Source organism: Zea mays, chromosome 10, assembly GCF_902167145.1.
Source record: "Zea mays cultivar B73 chromosome 10, Zm-B73-REFERENCE-NAM-5.0, whole genome shotgun sequence".
NCBI lineage: Eukaryota > Viridiplantae > Streptophyta > Magnoliopsida > Poales > Poaceae > Zea > Zea mays.
In genome coordinates this window covers 22,535,959-22,560,217 of record NC_050105.1, presented here as the reverse complement: position 1 = coordinate 22,560,217, position 24,259 = coordinate 22,535,959, and the positions used below count along the sequence as shown (strand labels likewise).

The window sequence follows — 24,259 nt, the reverse complement described above, 5'->3', positions numbered from 1 at the left end:
GCTCTTGCCTTGTCACGATCCATATTGTGTTGTGTGTCCACACTTTTATATAACATGAAGCTATAATCGCCATCTAAGTCAAGTTGTGATCTTTTACTTCTATTACTAGAGTTGTCGTCATCGTGCCTCGTGCGCCACTTGGACTGGTAACGAAGAATGCATTGCTCTAGATTGAAGTAGATTTCGTCGGGCTTGTTACGGAAGCTCTCCTTAGCAGCTTCAAGAAGAATAGCATCATTTGTTCCATTCAACTGGACCGCGTACAAGCGGTTGTAGATACGTTGAAGACCCTTCTTTTCATTTCCATTAATGGGTCTATAAATTTATGAACTTAAATAGTATTGTCGACTTAAATACATGTGTGCCTTTCATCCTCCGACTTTATTCAGTCCCTTTGCGTACTTAAATAGTATTGTCGACTTAAATACATGTGTGCCTTTCATCCTCCGACTTTATTCAGTCCCTTTGCTGTTGGAATTGACTAGCATCAGAGTAGGCAAATTAGTTTGAAATATTGTCACGGTTTTGAAATAGATCATTGTCACTGGTACGATATTTGTTTCCACTCTTCGGATTCACATCGGATACGAATTATCGAGTTGCGTCGGATACGAATAAATCGGATATGGTTCGGATACTAAATACGCGGAATAGAGAATTCAAATACTACTTAAGCAGAATTTGAATTACTTAAGCACCATCAAGGACTTGAAAATTATGTCTTGTGCTTCATTTTGGTCAAATCTGACGGCTCCTAAACCAGAATTTTGACATCCAATCTGTACTGATAGAAACATGAATAGGTGACGATACAGTTAGAAAAAACATAAACAACTTAAGCAAGTTGCAATTTTGATACAATGACAGTAGCTCGTCAGGTACTGAAGAATCACAGTCCATCACAGCTATTAAGGAACAGCACCCCATGAAGCAAGAACACCTTCATGTAGGTTCTCTTCGGATACAGTTCAGACAACACATGCTAACATAACAACATTACCGCTGGTATCCATCTCGCTACTACGGGAAGCTGAATCCGCCACCACCGATGAGCTCCCTGGCACCCGCAGGAGGGCTGATGTAGACCCACAGCAGCGAGATGGTCATGGAGATGAGCCCCGACCAGACGAACACGATGGTCGGCACACGGCCGCGGCGGCCCAGGAGGCCCTTGGCGAACGGGTAGAGGTGGCAGAGCACCCAGAAGCTGAAGAAGGCGCCGCCAAGCAGCTTGCTCCACTGCGGGAACTCGCTGTACAGCGTGCGTGCCGACGCCACGGCTACCGCCACCGCGTTCACCATCATGATCGTCACGGGCGGCACCATCAAGAAGCTCCACCGCACCTCGTACAGCTCCGCGAACGCGTCCTCCTCGCCGTCGTCGCCGGTGCCCGGCTTCGACGTCAGCGTGAAGGAGATGTCCACGCCGGCAATCACCTTGAGGAGGCCCTGCAGCACGGCCGCCGGGTGCGCGCTAGTCCCGCCGATCACCCAGAACTGCTCGTTGCGCCACCACTCGTGCAGCGTGATCCCGGACCACTTGATCTCCAGCAGGGCCAGCAGGCAGAGCGTAATGGTGATGACGAGCAGCAGCGCCAGGAAGGTGGCGTTGAGCGACTGCACGATGAACTTGCCGGAGAAGAGGGAGACGGCCGGGAGCACGCAGTAGACGAGGAGGAAGATGGAGGTGAACGGGTACATGCCCACGTTGAAGTAGGCCACGCGCTGGAGGAACTTCATCCGCGGGGACGCGAACAGGGCGTTGTTGCGGGAGAAGAAGATCTCCACGGACCCCGTCGCCCACCGGAGCACCTGGTGCAACCGGTCGGTGAGGTTGATGGGCGCCGTGCCGCGGAACGCGTCGCGCCGCGTCACGCAGTACACGGACCGCCACCCGCGGTTGTGCATCCGGTACCCCGTCACCACGTCCTCCGTCACCGACCCGTAGATCCACCCGATGCGCCGCCCCCACTCCGTCTTGTCCTCGTAGAAGCACGAGATGACGCTGATGGCCTCCGCGACGGTGTCCGCGTCAAGCGGCTCGCGAGGCACGGCCAGGGCTCCGGCGGGGCGGCCCTGGTGCGCGCCGGGCGTGTCCTGCAGGAGCCGCCCCTGGTACTCTGCCACGGGGATGGACGCCACGAACGTTGCCGAGCTGCCGAACCGCCGCGGGAGCAGCGCGGACGACTCGATGTCGTCGAGCTGCTGGAAGGCGTCGTCCTCGATCGGCGGCAGCATCATCTCCTTATCGCTGTTGTTCTCCCTGTCCGTCTTCTTTCCCATGGTGGGCTTCCTCAGCAACAGCTTGATCTTCCTCCTCCCGAGCCAACCGTGGTGCTCCGTGGCGCGCGGCGGGCTGAACCCGTACAGCGCGGTGCGGCGGAAGACGCAGCCGGTGCCGACGTACATAGGTCCCTGCAGCCCGTCCATGGCGCGCATGGCGACGTCGAAGAAGACGAGGTTGTGGTTGGCGTACCGGTCGTTGGGGTCGATGCCCTCGAACCGCTGCGGGAACTGGACATAGCAGACGCGGTCGCCGCCGCGATCGAGCATGAAGCACATCCCCTCACGGAGCGCCGCCGAGTTGTGCACGTAGTGGTCGCAGTCGAGGTTGAGGATGAAGGGCCCGTTCGACATGATGGCGCTCGTGCGCACCAGCGCGTTCATGGCGCCGGCCTTCTTGTTGTGGTCGTACCCCGGGCGCTTCTCGCGGGACACGTACACCAGCATCGGCAGCCGGATGTCCACGCCCGTTGTGTCGATCAGCCCGCCGGACTCCGCCGGCTCCGCGCCCAGCACGGGCTCTGATGTCGGAGGCGCAAGCATTGCCTGCGATTTCAGGCACACGAGACATCAGCATCTCAAATCAACAACTAAAGAACAGTGCAATTGATAAATCTTTCCATCAATCGACTGATCGAGCAATCAATCACCTGAATGATGCCAGCGTGATCACCACGGGAGTGGTCTGGTGCAGAGGTGAGCCAAGTGCCAGGCCACTGCGAGCCGTCGGACATCCATGTCGCCTTCACGGCCCCTGCTGCCTCAGGCAACGCTCCAAGAATGGTGCCGGCCGCCATGGCCTCCTCCTGCTGCCTTCTCCTGGCGCGCAGCTCCTCGCCGGCGTTGTAGGCGTCGGAGCGCCGGCGGATGGCCTCGGGCAGCGAGTTCACCCTGACCTTGAACTCGTCGTACTCCCGCTTCACCTTCCGCCGCTCCCGGACGAAATCCACACGCACCTTGTTCCTGAGGAAGTCCCTCTTCTGGCCGAAGTAGGCCTCCGGGCAGCGCGGCTCAACGCCGTGCTTGCGGCAGAACGGCACCCAGGTGCGAGCGAAGCTTGCTGTCTCGGCGAGCGCTTCGAAGGTGAGCAGCGCGCCGCCGTCGTCGGAGAGGTAGCAGGCGAGCTTCTCGACCGGGTAGTCGGCCGCGAGGATGGAGAGGATGGTGTTGGCTGTGACGAGCGGCGGCTCCTTCTCCGGGTCGGCGGTGGAGACGAAGACGTCGATGCCGGGCAGGTCGGAGTGGCCCTTGGGATTGCGGGCGGTGGGCAGCTCGAAGCGCTCGGCAAGGACATCCAGGTCGGCGGCCCGGTGGATGGGGCAGAGCTTGGGGAGGCTGTCGAGAAGCCAGGAGAAGGCGAACCAGACCTCGCACGTCACCGAAAGCGCCCACAACCACACCGCCTCTGGGTTCGGGTGCCGAATACGCCATGTCAGGAAGAACCCCAGCGCTACGAGACGGATTGCGATCAGCAGCCTGTACCGGAGAGCAGAGTTAAATCTACCATAACCGCACAGAAATCTATTGTTTTCAGAGGGATTTTTCTAATAAATCTCTTGCCATTAATTTGCTACCTGTAAGGACTGAGGATGGCCTGAGATATGCTGGTCTTCCTGGTGAGCGGCCGGCGGCAGCGGGAGCCGAAGTTGGGCGGCTCCTCGAATCCAGAGAAGCCGCCGCCACCGCCACCGCCGCCGTGTCCGTCCTTGGGCCAGAGCGCGTTGCCGTAGCCATAGGTGCCCTTGGTCTCGAAGAGCCAGCGCGCGTGGTCGAACTCGGCCGGCTTTCCTCCGCCGCCACCGTTGTTGCTGGGCATCTTCATGGAGTGTATGAGGGAGAAGCGCTTCGCCATTGACGTGAGCGGCAGCTGGTCCCGCTCCTCGGACGAGGAGACGGCCTCATCGTCCTCGCCATCGTCGTCGGTGTCGCTCCCCGCAGAGTAGGGCTCCTTGCACCCGGGGCAGTTCCCCGCGGCCGCGACGCAGTCCGCGTAGCACTCGCGGCAGATCATGAAGCCGCAATCGCACGGCCCGCCGCCGGCGCCAGAGGACAGGAACGCCGGCATGTCGCAGCCGCGCATCTTGCACGACATGTTGGCGGAGGCCGCGACCGCGGCGCTGTTGGCGGAGGTGTTGAGAACGTGGCCGCGCGTGGCCTGGTTGAGTCCGCCCGTGAAGATGGTACCGGAGATGTAGCTCCTCTGCGCCCGCACCCCCGCCGCGCCGCCGTCCTCGTCGTACGCCGTCGGCGCTGGCGCATCGACGGAGTCAGCGGACGCCGCCACCGTCCGCTCGGGTGTGGGCGGGATGTGCACGGTGTAGTGCACGAACTCGGCGCTGTCATCCGCGCCTGCACCGCCGTCCAGCGACGCGTACCGGCTGCCACCGCTCCGGCGCACGGGCGAGAGCTGCACAGTGGGGATGGTGGAGGACCCCGCCCCACCGAGCGAGTGCCTCGGCGCAGGGCTGGTGAGCCCGATCCTGCCGCCGCTCCTCTTGATCACCCCGTCCCCGGGGCTCTCAGCCTTGCCCCTCGTCGGCGACACAGTCACCGTGACTTGCGACCCCGCCGGCAGCGACAGCCGGCGCGACATCGCTCCCAGAAATCAAATCAACTCCACGGCCAACCAGCGAAACTAGCGATCCAGACCAGCTCGATGGATCTCTCAAAGCTCAGCTCAGCTCAGACCCACCAGAAAAGGCTGGAGCTTGCTGCACCCACCACTCGCGCTCCCATGAACCGTGGAAAGCTCGGAGAAGGTTTCCAACAAAGGATCGGGCCGGAATTATAGCGCTCTGAAGGCTGGAGCTCGTGAGCATAGAGTGATGAGTGAGCAATCGATGAGCTCGCAAACCGAGGAGGAAGAGGATCTGGTGGGGCGCAGGGCGTGGCAGCGCCTGTATTTATTCCGTCGGACGCTTCGCCTTCGCTTTTTGAAATGGCGAGCAGAGTTGCCGGCCGCCCCAACGGTCGAGTCACTTGCGCTGACGTGGCCGCGCAACGGTCGGGGGCGCGGGGCGGATCCGGCCGTCTGGTGGGGAATCGGACGGTGCACGTTTGGTTGGGCCGAGCGGGCGGCAAGGCTGGTAGCCGTTTGCGGAGAGAGGGGAGGAAGCTATTGGGGCCCACGCGGGGGAGTACAGAGGCGCGCGCGGGGACGGGGACCACATGTTACTGACGGGTGGGCCGTATGATAGGGGCTTTGCTTCGGCGGCTGGTGCGTGATGCTCGTGAATCCGTGATGGAATGAAATTGTTTGTCTTGTCTCACTCCGTGGTGAATCGCGATTAATTGTAGAATTAATCACCTCGTACTCGTATTTCGTACCATTGGCTGTGAAAAAAATTACCGGAGTTAACCTGTTAACTTACCATCATGTGGGCCCTATGAGATTAAGGCTAGCTTAGTAGAGCTCTACACGTAGATCTGATTATGGGTCATCCGACTCGACCATAAAAAAGAACATGGTCTGACCCGACCCAACTAATATAACAGTCGGATACTTGTCGTAATTTTCGACCCACAATAAGGCTTGTTTGGTTGGCACCCAGGTAAATGTAGAGATGGCAATGAGTACCCGCTACCCGAAACCCGGTGGGTTTTTGCTCTATTAGGGTATGAGTTTGAGTCAATTTCTATATCAATGAGTTTGTTAATGGGTTCAAATGGAAACCCAACGGGTACGTGGGCATGGGTTTATTCTTCCACTACCCATACCCGCAAACCCATGGGTTTTTAAAACCCGCCTTAAAATCATCATTCCTTATAAATATGTCTCATAATATTATTAATTGAATATGTTCTAATTGAAATAAACTTCATGTAACAAATTTTAAGCTAAAATTAGTTATCACTTGTTCCTTTTATCCTAGCTTATTAATGTATTGATTGTTATTTACATGATAAATTATTTTTTATGTTGATGTTAGTGGGTATGGGAACCCCGTTGGGTACCCGAAACTCGCATGTGTATGGGTTTGGGTAAAATTTTATACCCGTCATGGGTATGGGCTTTTTAACAGGCATATTTTTTTCTTCGCGGGTATGAGTTTGGGCAAGTAATACCCAGCGGGTTTTTACCCGTTGCCATCTCTAGGTAAATGTGTGGTCAGATAGCTCCCCACGTCGATTTTGAACGTCTAGGGGCTGGATGGACCTGTCTGCATGGGTGAAGCTACATTACACTGAATGGATGCAAATGAACCCCCAAAATGTAAAATCTATAGATTTTGATAAAATTTCACCATATATGCACCCATCTAACAAATCTTTATGCACCCACAGAGACAATTGTGCCCTCTTCAAATTTACTTTAGCTTCGCCACTACCTGACTAGCATCCCTAGGCTAGGCACCAATCAAATGAGCCCTAATTCACGGGCCAAATACAGGCCATGATTTTTTATCTAAAACCCGACCTAACCCGAAAACCCCCGACCCAACACCAATAAACCCGATCCGACACATCAAATAGGGAGGTATGAGCCACCCAACCCTAACCCGACACTAGGCACGGGGCTGGTATGGGCCATGCTAAATAGCCCACAACCCAACCTTAACTCAACTCAATCCAACCCGTCATTTGAACAGGTCTATCTACACCCTGAGTTTCACTTTGTGATCGTCTAATAATAAACCGAAAACGTAATTCTAAAGATGTAAAATCTATAGATTTAGATAAAATTTCACCATACATGCACTCCTATAACAAATCTTTATGCACCCACAAGACAATTGCACCCTCCTCAAATTTACTTTAGCTCAACCACTGCCTATCTCGCGAGCATCCCAAGGCCATGGCAAATGAAGAGCTTTTTTCTCTCCCTCAACAACTCTCCATCTAAACCAAGTTATGTTTTAGATTCATTCTCATCCTATTTATATGAGATTCTATAAAGCAATTTGTTAGCAGACCATTGCCGGAGTGTGATCAAGCTGATGAAATAAAGGAGAAGTTGCAGTCTTCAGTAAAGACAGACAAAGGAAGAGCGCGAAGAGAGCAACAGAGCAATGTTTGGTTATCTGAACCGGAGTGGGCTGCGTGAGTTGTGGGCCATTGGGATATATAGAGTATGGTGGTATGCTCCATTCACTGGGTAGAATATAAACCCAGGCGCGGATATGGGAGGAAATCATCGAAGAACAGAAATATAAGCAATATAGCTTCCCCCATGTTCACGTCTTCTTCCACCTCAAGCCTTCTCCTCCCTGCTACATCTGATCTCTGCCCCTCGAATCCCAGTAGTATTTCAGTAGTTAACACAATGTCAAACTGGTTCGTAAAAGTGAGCTCAAGCCTTAGCTATTCAGCTTCTATGTTGTGCTTGATCCAGTAGCAAAGCCAAATTTCGACCGATTCTACTCATTGTAGCCATCGTTTAAATGGATGTCTAAATCTGACTTGGCACGCCCCTTTATCTATGCATTTTAGTTCACTTCGGTGGTTAAATTCGGCTAGATCTATGGGCACTAATATGGTGACCTATGCAAAATTTTAACTTGATTTGGAGGAGATGCTACGAACCAAACTCAGGGGATGTTTGAATGCACTAAAGCTAATAGTTAGTTAGTTAAAAATATGTTAATATAATTAGCTAGCTAACAAATAACTAATAACTGAACTATTAGATAGGGTGTTTGAATGTCTCTAGATAGTTTTAGCCACTAACTATTAGCTGCTACAGTGCATTCAAACACCCCTCGGTGTATATATCTACCTTTATTGGATAAAAAGAAGGGAAATTTGGATCTATACCATTAAAAGATCACCACTTTAGATCCATACCATTACTATCTCACTTACATGTGGGTCCACATGAGTCAATGACATGTGGGGTCCATGGTATATATCTAAAGTTTGGATCTTTTAATGGTATAGATCCAATTGTTCCTAAAAAGAAAGGTTCTTGATTCTGTTGTTTTGTATTCAGACGGACCACTGGCCACTGCACGGCTGGTTGTCATACTTCGCTAACCAAAACATGGAAAAGTTCCCGGTTTGATATTTGTATTCACCAGGAAGTTCAAAAAGAAAAATCACCGCCGACTTTATACTCAACGACAATCATTTGATCCTCGCGATTGCCGAATGATTGATCCCAGCCGTTGATGTCACGAGCGGTTCTGTACGCCGTTGATCCGGGTCCCACCGAAGGTGATGCTTGCTTGATGAGTGCACTGGCATTGTTTAGTGTGAAGTCAACCCGTTCTGCCCCACCTCCGTTTGACTACTGCCCGTGCTCTGGCGTGCTAGTAATTTGCCGTTGGAGACTTTATGCTTTGTTTAAAGTTTTACCGACTTGTTCCAGCGTCCGGAGAAAATCAAACTATTTGGGCGCCAGCGTTTGAACTTTGAAATCGAGTTATCTAACGCTTTGCTTGGTATTTATTTTCTTGTGAGGTCCGACGGAGATTCTGCGGTCGCGTTTGTTTCAGTTCCTGGTCATTAGAAGTTGCTGGAGACTTTCAAACGTCTAATATTTCAACATGCATCTATAAAAATCACTTTATTAAAATCTATTTAAAATCAACGTAAACATAAAATCAGATGAGTTATTATGACTACATTCTAAATTATATGAACTCTTTTATCTTTCTCTGCATATAATTTTTACAGCTAAATTTTCTCCACACCTAGATTTATAAAAAAGTTTGTCAGAAAAAAGATGAACCAAATAGACTCATGTCTTGATGGCAGAGCCGGTTCACGGTGGCAGGTCCGGTTCAGGAGAAAAGCGTCGGCAAAATAGAACACTAGACATTAAACCACATGTCCATAGTTTAAGGCCCCTTCTAGAATACTAGACCTTTTTTTTGCCATTTCTGCGTTTCTATGAAAAATCAACTGCTTTCTCGTAAAATTCATATACATCGTTTATAAAAAAAACTCTGACTTCCAAAGGGACCCAAATCGAACAAATTCTCTCAATGCAACTAGAAATTATACGCTTATCTAAAACCATGTTTCAATCTATAGAATTAACAATTACTCTTTGTCCCGTAAAGAGTATCATTCTCAATGACTGAGAAATTAAACACGTTGAACCAAATATAAATAAAATTTCAATATTTATGGTGCATAATTGATATTTTTAGATTAATCGTTAAATACATTTTCGTATAAACTTGTTTAAAGAAGTAAATGTTTTTATTGTTTCCTACAAATCTAATCAAATCTAAGAAATTTTGATGAACCCTATAGAGACACTCTTTCTTAGGACAGATGGAGTAGCTTGTTATAATTAGCTTCTTTAAATTCAGACAAATTTAACTAATAGTCTAGCTAATTATTAGCTAATAACAACTAACAACTATCTCGCTATTGGTATAACCAGCTAAGAGCATTTTCCAACAAGAAGTTCTATAGCTGAGTTCTACATATTAAAATAGGACCTGATTTGAAATGTTTATGGTCACAAAAACATTTGCAGTTAGAAAATAGATCATATTATTTAGGAAATAAAATGTTAGAAATAGTGCATAAATTGATGATAGAGCTCCAGCATATTAGGTCCTATATTTAGAAACTGAGAGATTGATACTACATCAAAAGTTAAAACTTCCTACGACCTACTAACCTCCTACGGTTTTCCAAAGAAACCGTAAGAAGTTAATAACTTTGGACGACCATGTAGGCACTCTCGAAAGAAAATAAACTTCCTACTGCCTTTGTAATGATGGTCAATTTAACTGTCTAGAGCTAACTAACTTCCTAGAGCCTATAGAAACGGCGCTAACTTCCTAGAGCTTATAGAAGCAGTTTCCTAAAGGAATAATAAATGGTAGAAAGTTAGCCTGCTAACTTCCTAGAGGAAGAGTAAATGGTCGAAAGTTAGCTGGCTAACAGCGTCGCCCACGGGAACGACGTGAACCCATTAACTTTTGAGAGGCCTCTCAAAAGTTAATCTACCTTCCGAGAACTTCTGAGAGCCTCTCGGAAGCTAAGCTAACTTCCGATCGTTTCTTTCTAAGAGCATAACTTTCAATTTTCTAACTTCCGAGAGTATAGGGCAAACTTCCTGCAGTTTAGGCTCTAGGAAGTTAAGTATTTTCCTGTAGTGTGAGTCCTATAATTATTTGATGATTTTTTTTGTGAAATAGGACCTATGTTGAAGTAGTTTTTTGGTGTTAGAGTCCTATATTTTAAAATACAACTCCATTAGGGACTCATGTTGGAGATGCTATAAGAGTTAGCTACCTAATATTTGTTATAAGCAATTAGCTAATTAGCTAGCTAACTATTTGTAGTTAATGGATCATAGAGTGAGTAACATAAGTTGCTAGCTATTAAAAAGGCTAGCTTATGGCCCAACTATAGCTCATTTTCAACTACTAAACTATCTAGCGTATAGAAAACTATTAGCTAGCTCCTTCTACCTCTGTTTATAAAAAACTTAACTTATCCGAACATAATCAGGTTCCTTGAACCCGAGTCCCTCTGCCTCACGTCCGTGATCCGTGTGCTCCAGGATGGTTTCGCGGCATGACACGTGGATCCCTCTAGAATTGCTTGGATACACTGGCGCTACCTTGTCTTGGCCCCATGTGAAGCGATTTCTCATCGAATCGCTTACAACAATGGTTGCCCGCGGGTGTGGCAATGGGATGGGAGGAAGCCGACCCACTACCCCTGCACTATAGAATGTTTTCTAGGCTAGGCCATACTCGTCCAATCGCCATGTTGCGTAATCGATACCTCTACTGTGACCATGATTGTTCTCACCTAATCTGACAACGCATGTCTCAACAATGCCCACACATCTTACATTGCCATGGTATGGTCATAGGCCTAGTGCTCCTCTCTAGGGGGTCATTTGTCCTGGTGCTTCGTAGTGCCACCTTCCCCCTCGCATTCATCACCTCGCTCCTCCCGCTCGCACGTTCGTGCTAAAAAAGCTGCATGCGCCTCACCAGAAACGGAAGTAGACGCCGCCCACCCCCTCTCATACCAAACTTACTATAGTGCCCTACCAAGAGCATGGGTTCCTGCTCACCCACCCACCCCCGTGTCCCCCATCTCCTGATGCCATCAAGGATGGGGTTGAAGCGGCCTAGTGTCGGAGTAGGGGTGGCAGCAGCGTAGAACATCACATTGTCTATGTCGGGTGTGCGAGATACTGTGCATGTCACTATTGAGGGAGGTCGAGGGAATGATGAAGGATACCACCCTAGGCGCTAAGGTTCTAGCGTCGATGACTATGAAGGTGGAGATAACTAGGGATGTGGTGTTATGCCTAGAGGAGATCGACGTGAGGAGATGGAGGTATGTGGTCAATGCTACCGACACTACGATCAAGGCCAAGGGAATGGTGACATCGACTTTGCTTGCTTCGTGTCTCTTCCTTCGTGCTTGGTCTCCTCCTCGTCCCTCTTCTTGCTGCTTCGTCCATCCTCAATCCATCCACCTTTCCACCCTTCTGTCTCTACTTGATTCCCCTTGTAAAGGTTCCTTGGCTTAGCCTCTCCTAGCTAATCGGGCGAGCTAGTCCTCCGCCTGCAGATCTGGACGCCGCCCTCCCATGCTCCTAAAGCTCTACAAGGATTGTAGGTCCTCAGATGCAAGAACAAGTACCCTTTTTATTTCCCCATTTCATTGATTCATTTATGGCCAGTGCAATTTCTCTGGATGATGCTAAAAATGCATATGTTCTGCAAGCATGCTTAACCCTATCATGGTGGTTGCATTGCTGAGAGCACCTAGAGGGGGGGTGAATAGGTGATCCTGTAACACTTAAAACTTAGGCCACAAAAACTTGGTTAAGTGTTAGCACAATAACCGCCAAGTGGCTAGAGAGGAATCTTCAACAAAACACAATAACCAACAAGATCAATCACAGAGATGGCACGGTGGTTATCCCGTGGTTCGGCCAAGACCAACGCTTGCCTACTCCATGTTGTGGCGTCCCAACGGACGAGGGTTGCAATCAACCCCTCTCAAGCGGTCCAAAGACCCACTTGAATACCATGGTGTTTTGCTTGCTTTTTCTCAATCCCGTTTGCGAGGAATCTCCACAACTTGGAGCCTCTCGCCCTTACACTTGAAATTCACAAAGAAACACGGAGCAAGGGAGGGATTAGCAACACACTCAAGACAAGAAATCACAGCAACACCACGCACACAAGTCGCAATGAGAGCTCACAACACAACTCAATGAGTTCACTACTCAACTAGAGCTCTAATTGCTATCGCAAAGAATCAAAGGCACGGAATCGATGTCTTGGTGCTTAGGAATGTTGCAGGAATGCTTGGTGTGCTCCTCCATGCGCCTAGGGGTCTCTTTTATAGCCCCAAGGCAGCTAGGAGCCGTTGAGAGCAATCTAGGAAGGCTGATCTTGCCTTCTGTCGACTGGCGCACCGGACAGTCCGGTGCACACCGGACACTGTCCGGTGCCCGATTCCTTTCCATAAATGGCACAGTCGACCGTTGGCAGGCTGAGAGCCGTTGGCGCACCGGACATGTCCGGTGCACACCGGACAGTCCGGTGCCTTCTCCTAGCCGTTGGCTCGGCCACGTGTCCCGCGCAGATTGCGCGGCCGACCGTTGGCTCACCGGACAGTCCGGTGAATTATAGCTGTACGTCGCCGATGAATTCCCGAGAGCGACGAGTTCGCCTGTGAACGACCCACCGGACAGTCCGGTGAATTATAGCCGTACACCGCAGTCGAAGTCCCGAGAGCAGCCATTTTGCTCGAGCCATCCTGGCGCACCGGACACTGTCCGGTGCATCACCGGACAGTCCGGTGCTCCCAGACTGAGCAGATTCTTGGCTGCTCGAGCCAAGACATTTCCAATTGGATTTTCCCTGTTTCCAGCACTTAGACACAATACATTAGTCTCTGAAACAATGTACTAAGTCTGAGAAACATACCTTTATCCTTGATTTGCACTTTGTCCACCATTTTACACTTAGACACTTGTGTTGGACACTAAATCACCAAAATACTTAGAAATGGCCCATGGGCACATTTCCCTTTCAATCTCCCCCTTTTTGGTGATTTATGCCAACACAACATAACGCAAGTAGAACAAGTACAAAATCAATTCAAATGAGAACTCAAATTGTTTTGATTCAAATTTGACATATATGGATCATCCTTTGCCACCACTTGGTTTGTTTTTGCAAATTAAACTCACATTTCTATCTCTACGTCAAGCACACATGTTAAGACATAATGAGAGTCATTCCAAGAGAAATTTATTCAAGATTTTTTTAAAAAAACTCCCCTTTTTCCCATAATCAACACTTCTCCCCATAAGAAGCCAACTTTTGACAAGAGAGACAATAAAAGAGTTTTGACAAGCCAAAAGCTCTATTCTACTATTTTCAAAATCTCTCAAGTGGTAGCTGATCCATTTATCGCTTTGGCCTTTATTTTCTCCCCCTTTGGCATCAAGCACCAAAGCGGGATCAATCTTGGCCCTTTAACCCCATTGCCTCACCAAAATCTTCAACTAAGAGCAAATAGGCAATAAGAGTATAAAGATGAACTTGAAAAGTTACTCTTCTCATCGGAGTGCAGTGGAAGTCTTGCATGGTCCAAGTCCACCTTTTCCCTTTCAATTCTCCTTGGAGACTAAAACAACCAAACTCAAGTACATGGTTAGTCTCAAAGGGTCAAGTTGTAGCACAGCTCCCCCTAAATATGTGCATCACTTGCAAAAAGGACTTGTGAGGTCCAGGGAGTGTTTGTACAACTTGAGCACCACAATAAGCAACAAAATGCAGAATGAACATGATCAAGGGCATAAACACATGTATGCTACATTTCAATCCAAGTTCCACGAATCTAAGATATTGAGCTCACTACGCAGCCTGCAAAAGGTCTTCTCATCTAGAGGCTTGGTAAAGATATCGGCTAGCTGGTTCTTGGTGCTAACATGAAACACTTCGATATCTCCCTTTTGCTGGTGGTCTCTCAAAAAGTGATGCCGGATGTCAATGTGCTTTGTGCGGCTGTGCTCAACAGGATTTTCCGCTATTCGGATAGCACTCTCATTATCACATAGGAGTGGGACTTTGCTCAGATTGTAGCCAAAGTCCCTGAGGGTTTGCCTCATCCAGAGTAGTTGCGCGCAACACTGTCCTACGGCGACGTACTCGTCCTCAGCGGTGGATAGGGCAACGGAAGTTTGTTTCTTAGAGTTCCACGACACCAGGGACCTTCCTAAGAATTGGCACGTCCCCGATGTACTCTTCCTATCGACCTTACATCCAGCATAGTCGGAATCTGAGTACCCAATCAAGTCAAAGTTAGACCCCTTTGGATACCAGATCCCGAAGCAAGGCGTAGCGACTAAATATCAAAGAATTCGCTTCACAGCCACTAAGTGACACTCCTTAGGATCGGATTGAAATCTAGCACACATGCATACGCTAAGCATAATATCTGGTCTACTAGCACATAAATAAAGCAAAGAACCTATCATGGACCGGTATGCTTTTTGATCAACGGACTTACCTCCTTTGTTGAGGTCGGTGTGTCCGTCAGTTCCCATCGGCGTCTTTGCGGGCTTGGCGTCCTTCATCCCAAACCGCTTTAGCAAGTCTTGAGTGTACTTCGTTTGGGAGATGAAAGTGCCGTCCTTGAGTTGCTTCACTTGGAACCCAAGGAAGTAGTTCAACTCGTCCATCATCGACATCTCGAATTTCTGCGCCATAACCCTGCTAAACTCTTCACAAGACTTTTGATTAGTAGAACCAAATATTATGTCATTGACATAAATTTGGCACACAAAAAGATCACCATCGCAAGTCTTAGTAAAAAGAGTTGGATCGGCTTTCCCAACCTTGAAAGCATTAGCAATTAAAAAGTCTCTAAGGCATTCATACCATGCTCTTGGGGCTTGCTTAAGTCCATAGAGCACCTTAGAGAGCTTACACACGTGGTCGGGGTACCGTTCATCCTCGAAGCTAGGGGGTTGCTCTACGTACACCTCCTCCTTGATCGGCCCGTTGAGGAAAGCGCTCTTCACATCCATTTGGTACAACCTGAAAGAATGATGAGCAGCATATGCTAGCAAGATACGAATTGATTCTAGCCTAGCCACAGGAGCAAAAGTTTCCTCAAAGTCCAAACCTGCGACTTGGGCATAACCTTTTGCCACAAGTCGAGCCTTGTTCCTCGTCACCACCCCGTGCTCGTCCTGTTTGTTGCGGAACACCCACTTGGTTCCCACAACATTTTGCTTGGGACAAGGCACCAATGTCCAAACTTCATTGCGCTTGAAATTGTTGAGTTCCTCCTGCATGGCCAACACCCAGTCCGGATCTAGCAAGGCCTCTTCTAACCTGAAAGGCTCAATAGACGAGACAAAAGAGTAATGCTCACAAAAATTAACTAATCTTGAACGAGTAGTTACTCCCTTGCTAATATCACCCAATATTTGGTCGATGGGATGATCCCTTTGGATCGTCGCTCGAACTTGGGTTGGAGGTGCCTAAGGTGCTTCTTCCTCTTCAACTTGATCATCCTGTGCTCCCCCTTGATCATGCGCCTCCACTCGAGGTACATGTTCGTCATCTTGGGTTGGGGGATGCACCATAGTTGAGGAAGACGGTTGATCTTTCTCCAATTGTTCCTGAGGCCGTACATCTCCAATCGCCATGGTGCGTATCGCGGCCGTTGGAACGTCTTCTTCATCTATATCATCAAGATCAACAACTTGCTCTCTTGGAGAGCCATTAGTCTCATCAAATACAACGTCGCTAGAGACTTCAACCAAACCCGATGATTTGTTGAAGACCCTATACGCCTTTGTATTTGAATCATAACCTAATAAAAACCCTTCTACAGCTTTGGGAGCAAATTTAGAGGTTCTACCTTTCTTCACAAGAATATAACACTTGCTCCCAAATACATGAAAATAAGATACATTGGGTTTGTTACCAGTCAGCAGCTCATATGAAGTCTTCTTGAGGAGGCGGTGAAGGTAGACCCTGTTGATGGCGTGGCAAGTCGTGTTCACAGCTTCCGACCAAAAGCGCTCGGGGGTCTTGAACTCTCCAAGCATAGTCCTCGCCATATCTATGAGCGTCCTGTTCTTCCTCTCTACCACACCATTTTGCTAAGGTGTGTAGGGAGCGGAGAACTCGTGCTTGATCCCCTCCTCCTCAAGGAACTCCTCCACTTGGAGATTCTTGAATTCGGACCCGTTGTCGCTCCTTATCTTCTTCACCTTGAGCTCAAACTCATTTTGAGCTCTCCTTAGGAAGTGCTTGAGGGTCCCTTGGGTTTCAGACTTATCCTGCAAAAAGAACACCCAAGTGAAGCGGGAAAAGTCATCAACAATAACTAGACCATACTTACTTCCTCCTATGCTTAGATAGGCGACGGGTCCAAAGAGGTCCATATGCAACATCTCCAGAGGTCTTGAAGTGGTCATCACATTCTTGCTGTGATGTGCTCCTCCCACTTGTTTACCTGCTTGACAAGCTGCACAAGGTCTATCTTTTTCGAAATGTACATTGGTTAGACCTATCACGTGTTCTCCCTTTAGAAGCTTGTGGAGGTTCTTCATCCCCACATGTGCTAAGCGACGATGCCACAACCAGCCCATGCAAGTCTTAGCCATTAAGCATGCATCTAGACTGGCCTCTTCTTTTGCAAAATCAACTAAATAAAGTTTGCCGTCTAGTACACCCTTAAAAGCTAGTGAACCATCACATCTTCTAAAGACAGACACATCTACATTTGTAAATAGACAATTATATCCCATATTACATAATTGACTGACAGAGAGTAAATTATATCCAAGAGACTCAACTAAAAACACATTAGAGATAGAGTGCTCATTAGATATTGCAATCTTGCCTAAACCTTTCACCTTGCCTTGGTTCCCATCACCGAATATGATTGAATCTTGGGAATCCTTATTCTTGACGTAGGAGGTGAACATCTTCTTCTCCCCCGTCATATGGTTTGTGCATCCGCTGTCGATAATCCAGCTTGAACCCCCGGATGCATAAACCTGCAAGGCAAATTTAGGCTTGGGTCTTAGGTACCCAACTCTTGTTGGGTCCTACAAGGTTAGTCACAATTTCCTTAGGGACCCAAATGCAAGTTTTATCACCCTTGCATTTTGCCCCTAATTTTCTAGCAACTATCTTCCTATCTTTTCTACAAATAGCAAAGGAAGTATTTAAAGCATGATAAATTGTAGAGGGACCATTCATAACTTTTCTAGGAACATGAACAATATTCTTCCTAGGCACATGATGAACATTTTTCCTAGGCATATCTCTACCATGCATACAGGAAGAACTAGGAGCAAACATAGCATAAGAGTCATAGGCATGTGAATCAAAAGCATTGCAACTCCTATGAGACTGTCTTTTATCATTGTACATAAAAGCATGGTTCCTTTTAGTACTATTTGCCATAGGGGCCTTCCCTTTCTCCTTGGCGGAGATGGGAGCCTTATGGCTTGTTAAGTTCTTGGCTTCCCTCTTGAAGCCAAGCCCATCCTTAATTGAGGGGTGTCTACCAATCGTGTAGGCATACCTAGCAAATTTTAGTTTATCAAAATCACTTTTTGCTAGCCTTAAGTTGGGCATTAAGACTAGCCATTTCATCATTTAACTTTGCAATAGAAGCTATGTGTTCACTACAAGCATCAATATCAAAATCTTTACATCTATTGCAAATAACGACATTTTCTACACAAGTTGTTGATTTACTAGCTATTTCTAATTTAGCATTCAAATCATCATTAATGCTCCTTAAATTAGTAATCGTCTCATGGCAAGAAGATAATTCACAAGAAAGCATTTCATTTCTTTTAACTTCTAAAGCATGAGATTTTTGTGCTTCTATAAATTTGTCATGTTCTTCATACAACAAATCTTCTTGTTTTTCTAAAAGCCTATTCTTATCATTCAAGGCATCAATCAATTCATTGATTTTATCTATCTTGGTTCTATCTAGGCCCTTAAATAAACATGAATAATCTATTTCATCCTCATCACTAGATTCGTCTTCACTTGAAGAAGCATAGGTAGAGTCTCGAGTACATACCTTCTTCTCCCTTGCCATAAGGCATGTGTGACGCTCGTTGGGGAAGAGGGATGACTTGTTGAAGGCGGTGGCGGCGAGTCCTTCATTGTCGGAGTCGGACGAGGAGCAATCCGAATCCCACTCCTTGCCAAGATGTGCCTCGCCCTTTGCCTTCTTATAGTTCTTCTTCTTCTCCCTCTTGTTCCCTTGATCCTGATCACTATCATTGTCGGGACAGTTAGCAATAAAATGACCAAGCTTACCACATTTGAAGCATGAGCGCTTCCTCTTTGTCTTGGTCTTGCTCGGCTGCCCCTTGCGACCCTTTAGCGCTGTCTTGAATCTTTTGATGATGAGGGCCATTTCTTCATCATTAAGTCCGACCGCCTCAATTTGTGCCACCTTGCTAGGTAGCGCCTCCTTGCTTCTTGTTGCCTTGAGAGCAAGAGGTTGAGGCTCGTTGATTAGACCATTTAATGCGTCGTCCACGTACCTCGCCTCCTTGATCATCATTCGCCCGCTTACGAATTTTCCAAGGACTTCTTCGGGCGACATTTTGGTGTACCTGGGATTCTCACGAATATTATTCACCAAATGAGGATCAAGAACGGTAAAGGACCTTAGCATCAGTCGGACGACGTCGTGGTCCGTCCATCGCGTGCTTCCGTAGCTCCTTATTTTGTTGATAAGGGACTTGAGCCGGTTGTATGTTTGGGTTGGCTCCTCGCCCCTTATCATCGCGAACCGTCCAAGCTCGCCTTCCACCAACTCCATCTTGGTGAGCAAGGTTACGTCATTCCCCTCATGAGAGATTTTGAGGGTATCCCATATTTGCTTGGCGTTATCCAAGCCGCTCACTTTGTGGTATTCATCCCTGCACAATGAAGCTAGAAGAACAGTAGTAGCTTGTGCATTCTTATGTATTTGCTCATTAATGAACATGGGACTATCCGTACTATCAAAGTGCATTCCACTCTCTACAATCTCCCATATACTCGGATGGAGAGAGAATAGGTGACTACACATTTTGTGGCTCCAAAATCCGTAGTCCTCCCCATCAAAGTGTGGAGGCTTGCCGAGAGGAATGGAGAGCAAATGTGAATTTGAACTTTGTGGAATACGAGAGTAGTCAAAAGAAAAGTTCGAATTAACCGGTTTCCTTCTCTCGTAGTTGTTGTGGTCGTCGTCCTTTTGGGAAGAAGTAGACTCATCGCTGTCGTCGTAGTAGACGATCTCCTTGATGCGCCTCGTCTTCTTCTTCTTCCCATCTTTCCGTCTATGGCTCGAGCCCGAGTCGGTAGGCTTGTCATCCTTCGGCTCGTTGACGAAAGACTCCTTCTCTTTGTCGTTGATCACGATTCCCTTCCCCTTAGGATCCATCTCTTCGGGCGATTAGTCCCTTTGTGAAGAGAACGGCTCCGATACCAATTGAGAGCACCTAGAGGGGGGGGGGGTGAATAGGTGATCCTGTAACACTTAAAACTTAGGCCACAAAAACTTGGTTAAGTGTTAGCACAATAACCACCAAGTGGCTAGAGAGGAATCTTCAACAAAACACAATAACCAACAAGATCAATCACAGAGATGGCACGGTGGTTATCCCGTGGTTCGGCCAAGACCAACGCTTGCCTACTCCACGTTGTGGCGTCCCAACGGACGAGGGTTGCAATCAACCCCTCTCAAGCGGTCCAAAGACCCACTTGAATACCACGGTGTTTTGCTTGCTTTTTCTCAATCCCGTTTGCGAGGAATCTCCACAACTTGGAGCCTCTCGCCCTTACACTTGAAATTCACAAAGAAACACGGAGCAAGGGAGGGATTAGTAACACACTCAAGACAAGAAATCACAGCAACACCACGCACACAAGTCGCAATGAGAGCTCACAACACAACTCAATGAGTTCACTACTCAACTAGAGCTCTAATTGCTATCGCAAAGAATCAAAGGCGCGGAATCGATGTCTTGGTGCTTAGGAATGTTGCAGGAATGCTTGGTGTGCTCCTCCATGCGCCTAGGGGTCTCTTTTATAGCCCCAAGGCAGCTAGGAGCCGTTGAGAGCAATCTAGGAAGGCTGATCTTGCCTTCTATCGACTAGCGCACCGGACAGTCCGGTGCACACCGGACACTGTCCGGTGCCCGATTCCTTTCCATAAATGGCACAGTCGACCGTTGGCAGGCTGAGAGCCGTTGGCGCACCGGACAGTCCGGTGCCTTCTCCTAGCCGTTGGCTCGGCCACGTGTCCCGCGCAGATTGCGCGGCCGACCGTTGGCCCGGCCGACCGTTGGCTCACCGGACAGTCCGGTGCACACCGGACAGTCCGGTGAATTATAGCCGTACGTCGCCGATGAATTCCCGAGAGCGACGAGTTCGCCTGTGAACGGCCCACCGGACAGTCCGGTGCACCACCGGACAGTCTGGTGAATTATAGCCGTACACCGCCGTCGAAGTCCCGAGAGCAGCCATTTTGCTCGAGCCATCCTGGCGCACCGGACACTGTCCGGTGCATCACCGGACAGTCCGGTGCTCCCAGACTGAGCAAATTCTTGGCTGCTCGAGCCAAGACATTTCCAATTGGATTTTCCCTATTTCCAGCACTTAGACACAATACATTAGTCTCTGAAACAATGTACTAAGTCTGAGAAACATACCTTTATCCTTGATTTGCACTTTGTCCACCATTTTACAGTTAGACACTTGTGTTGGACACTAAATCACCAAAATACTTAGAAATGGCCCAAGGGCACATTTCCCTTTCAATTGCAGAGAGCACCTAGAGGGGGGTGAATAGGTGATCCTGTAAAAATCAAGACTAAACAACACAAACTTGGTTTATGAAATGTTAGTGAAGTCAAAACCAAGGTGCTATGACTAGAGAGGGAGAGAACGAGAAGGGACAACTTATTCACTTAATTGCTCTGCACAAGATGAGTATTAAACTTAGATCAATTATAAAGTGAGTAGAAGTAGAGAGAATCGCATAAGAATAAAGACAGGTGACACAACAATTTTTATCCCGTGATTCGACCAAGTGGAACACTTGCCTAGTCCATGTTGTGGCGTCCCAACGGACAAGGGTTGCACTCAACCCCTTTCAAGTGATCCAATGATCCACTTGAATACCATGGTTCTCTTTATCTCAAGTTTATCCCATTGTGAGGAATCTCCACACTTTGGAGTCTCTCACACCATACACAAAAGATATCAAATGAGCACGGGAGTTGTCACACCCGGTTTTAGAAGGTAAACCGAATGCGAACCATGTACGTGCCAGGATCAGAAATTCACGTACACAGCGATTACATAAATGACTCATCATAGCACAATGCTTCGAATTACAATAAAGAGTAAGTAATAATATTACAGACTAGAGTCATTTACATAATATAAATCAAAGTACACAGAATCGAAACGTAGCCAACGTAAACAACCCACCACAGGCAGCTGACTGGTGGAGGTCGCTAGCCTAATCCTCGAACTCGTTGATGTCCTGAAACTCCTGGAGATCTGCCTCGACACCGTTCTCCTTCTTCTTTACCTGAGCATAGATTGCACCAAAGGCAACCTGGTGTTTTGTGAAAGCAAGGGTGAGTACACATCAACGTACTCAGCAAATGTCCCGTTTGGCTAAAGTGGACTAGCTTTATGTGGGGTTAAGGTCAAGCAGTTGCTTTTAGTTGGTCATGTAATTATTAATAGTAGAGAGCCAAGTTATAACATTAACCCAAGTTGTTAACCCAAAAGTACCCTTTCCAAACGGAAAGAATACCACTTACCATTACCATAATCATAATCAAAACCATCATTCTCATCACCACCTGTAATCCGAACATCTCTGATCAAGTATCACTAATCAATGGAGCTCCCTTGGCCGCTCATAACCGCGAGCACGGCTGATATATCAGTTTCATAACACTCTGCAGAGGTTGCACACTTTACCCACAAGTCGTGATTCCCTCTTGCCTCGGACCGATCAAACCCTTAAACACTACCAAGGTGAATAGGCAGGGTTTCACTACGTAGCCTTTACAAAGATTCCCCGAGGCTGTAGCCGCCCGTTAGGTTTCCTAAATGCACTGCACTCCTCCCCAAGGGGCGAACCAAACTTGGCAGAGCGAGCCGCATACACCGAGCCCCATTAACGGCACGACGGCTAAGCGAACTACACCCCGGTTCCTCTAATTATTCAGCTAAGGGCATCCCATTCCACCCTCATGGTTGCACTGTTTTCCCGGGCGGTCATCCAACGAACAGGTCCTTACGGAGAGGCACTCGAGAAACCGCTCGAGCCCCCTTGAATGACACAAGTATAACATCATAATAAATAAGGGAAACCGCGTATCATTGATAAATCTCATCATGTTCATTGATTAGAGTTGAGCAATAGCATAAAGCTAAACAATAATAACCCAAAAGGTAATCAAGGACAAGGTAAATACAAAGCTAGTCAATCCTTAGGTTGATCATGGTATGCGGGTTGATGAATTATAAAGTAAATGGGACATAATAGGTCAGAGGACACTTGCCTTCACCAAATAGATGCTCAGAATCTTCAGCCTTGTAGAACTCGAAGAGCTGGGTCATTTGGTCGTCGAAGCTTGACCGTCGAATCCTCGAAGCTCAGAAACGAACCGCGATCTAATCGCAACGTGACGCGAAGACGAACAGGCACAAGCAAACAAACATATACATATGCATAAGAACATTACACCATACAAGATAAAATGTTATAAAAGCGAGCAATATAAAATAGAGAGCGCCTCTACGGTTACGTGAGGAAAAGAACCACGATAGTCGAAGCTACGGTCGAGGGGTTAGCGCGTTTACGTTAAACAAGTACTAATTAGAACATCCAATTCAACATAATTATATTAATTGATATTAATCAAATGTAAATTAATACTACTTAGTTTTGACTAACTTACTATTTTAATAGTTGACAGTTAAGCAAGTAACTTAATTAATATGAGCGATTCTAAGCGAGACGAATTAACGATGCACGACGTGCAAACACGATGTGCGCAACGCGCGGACACAAACGACTTAGCGCGCGGACAACGCGCGATACGCGCGAACGGCACGCGGCAAGGCGCGCAACACACATGAACGACACACGACAACGCGTGCGAACAACACACGCAACACTCGCGAACGACACGCGACGACGTGCGTGAAACAGCACCGCGACACGCGCGGACCGACATGCGAAACTAATAATTAAACAACATAATTAAACTAAATAATTATTAATAAATAACATTTCAGTTAAGGTTAATCATATTGGTGACTAATTATAAATGCGCAAATCGAATTCTTAAATTAGATTTTTAAATTGAAATGTCGTTCTATTAGCCACTGGTTAAACAAATGTTTAACTAAATTAAATAAAATGTGCAACAGTGTGGATAAATATTTCTAAATTAAGATAATATTAATACGAATCTAACACAACTTGAATGAATCGAATCGGGTTTAAAACGCAAAAGTTTTGAATGTTTTAAACCATACTGTAATTCGCGCGTACTTATTTACGAAAATGACATCGTCCTCTTCCTCTCTCCTTTTACCTCACGTTGGAAATCCATGGCCATGGGGCTGCAGCTGCGCAGGGGAGGGGGAAGAGCTCGGACGCCGCCACGGGGGCCGGGGCCGCGCCGCCGTGCCACGCCACGCGCGCAGGGGGCGCCGGGACGTGCGCGCAGGGGGGCCACGCCGCCGCCGCGGGCTGCCGTGCCCCAAGCAGCTCGGCCGCCACGGCCGGTCGTCGTCGCCGCGCCACGGCAGGGGCAGGGTGGGCGCGCATAGGGGCAGGGCGGGCACGCGTAGGGGGCGGTGGGGAGAGATAGAGGGGCTGCGCAGGGAGGAGAGAAGAAATGAAGAACTAGGGTTGAAATCCATGGAGGAGGCACACCGGGGAAGAAGACCTCGCCGGAGCCGAGGAGAAATCCGTCGATTGCCGGAGATTCGGGGATCCAATCGATGAA

General features: G+C 48.0%; 1 protein-coding gene across 1 annotated transcript; it reads right to left on the bottom strand.

The window, feature by feature from the left end:
* Positions 1–817: 817 nt before the first annotated feature.
* Positions 818–5,123, bottom strand: LOC100216739 (Putative cellulose synthase-like family protein). Its single transcript, NM_001359489.1, has 3 exons — positions 3,858–5,123; positions 2,934–3,759; positions 818–2,829 (listed from the first exon to the last, which is right to left on the bottom strand). The coding sequence occupies exons 1-3, from the start codon at positions 4,874–4,876 to the stop codon at positions 1,021–1,023; spliced, it is 3,654 nt and encodes a 1,217-aa protein (NP_001346418.1). The 5' UTR covers positions 4,877–5,123; the 3' UTR covers positions 818–1,020.
* Between the last annotated feature and the right edge of the window lie 19,136 nt (positions 5,124–24,259).

What these genes read in the sequence shown, in the direction of transcription:
- LOC100216739 (NM_001359489.1), bottom strand. Translation starts at nt 4,876, where the DNA reads ATGTCGCGCCGGCTGTCGCTGCCGGCGGGGTCGCAAGTCACGGTGACT. An exon ending in GCCATCCTCAGTCCTTACAG is followed by an intron (nt 3,760 to 3,857) that starts GTAGCAAATTAA and finishes TCTCCGGTACAG; the next exon opens with GCTGCTGATCGCAATCCGTC. An exon ending in ATCACGCTGGCATCATTCAG is followed by an intron (nt 2,830 to 2,933) that starts GTGATTGATTGC and finishes CTGAAATCGCAG; the next exon opens with GCAATGCTTGCGCCTCCGAC.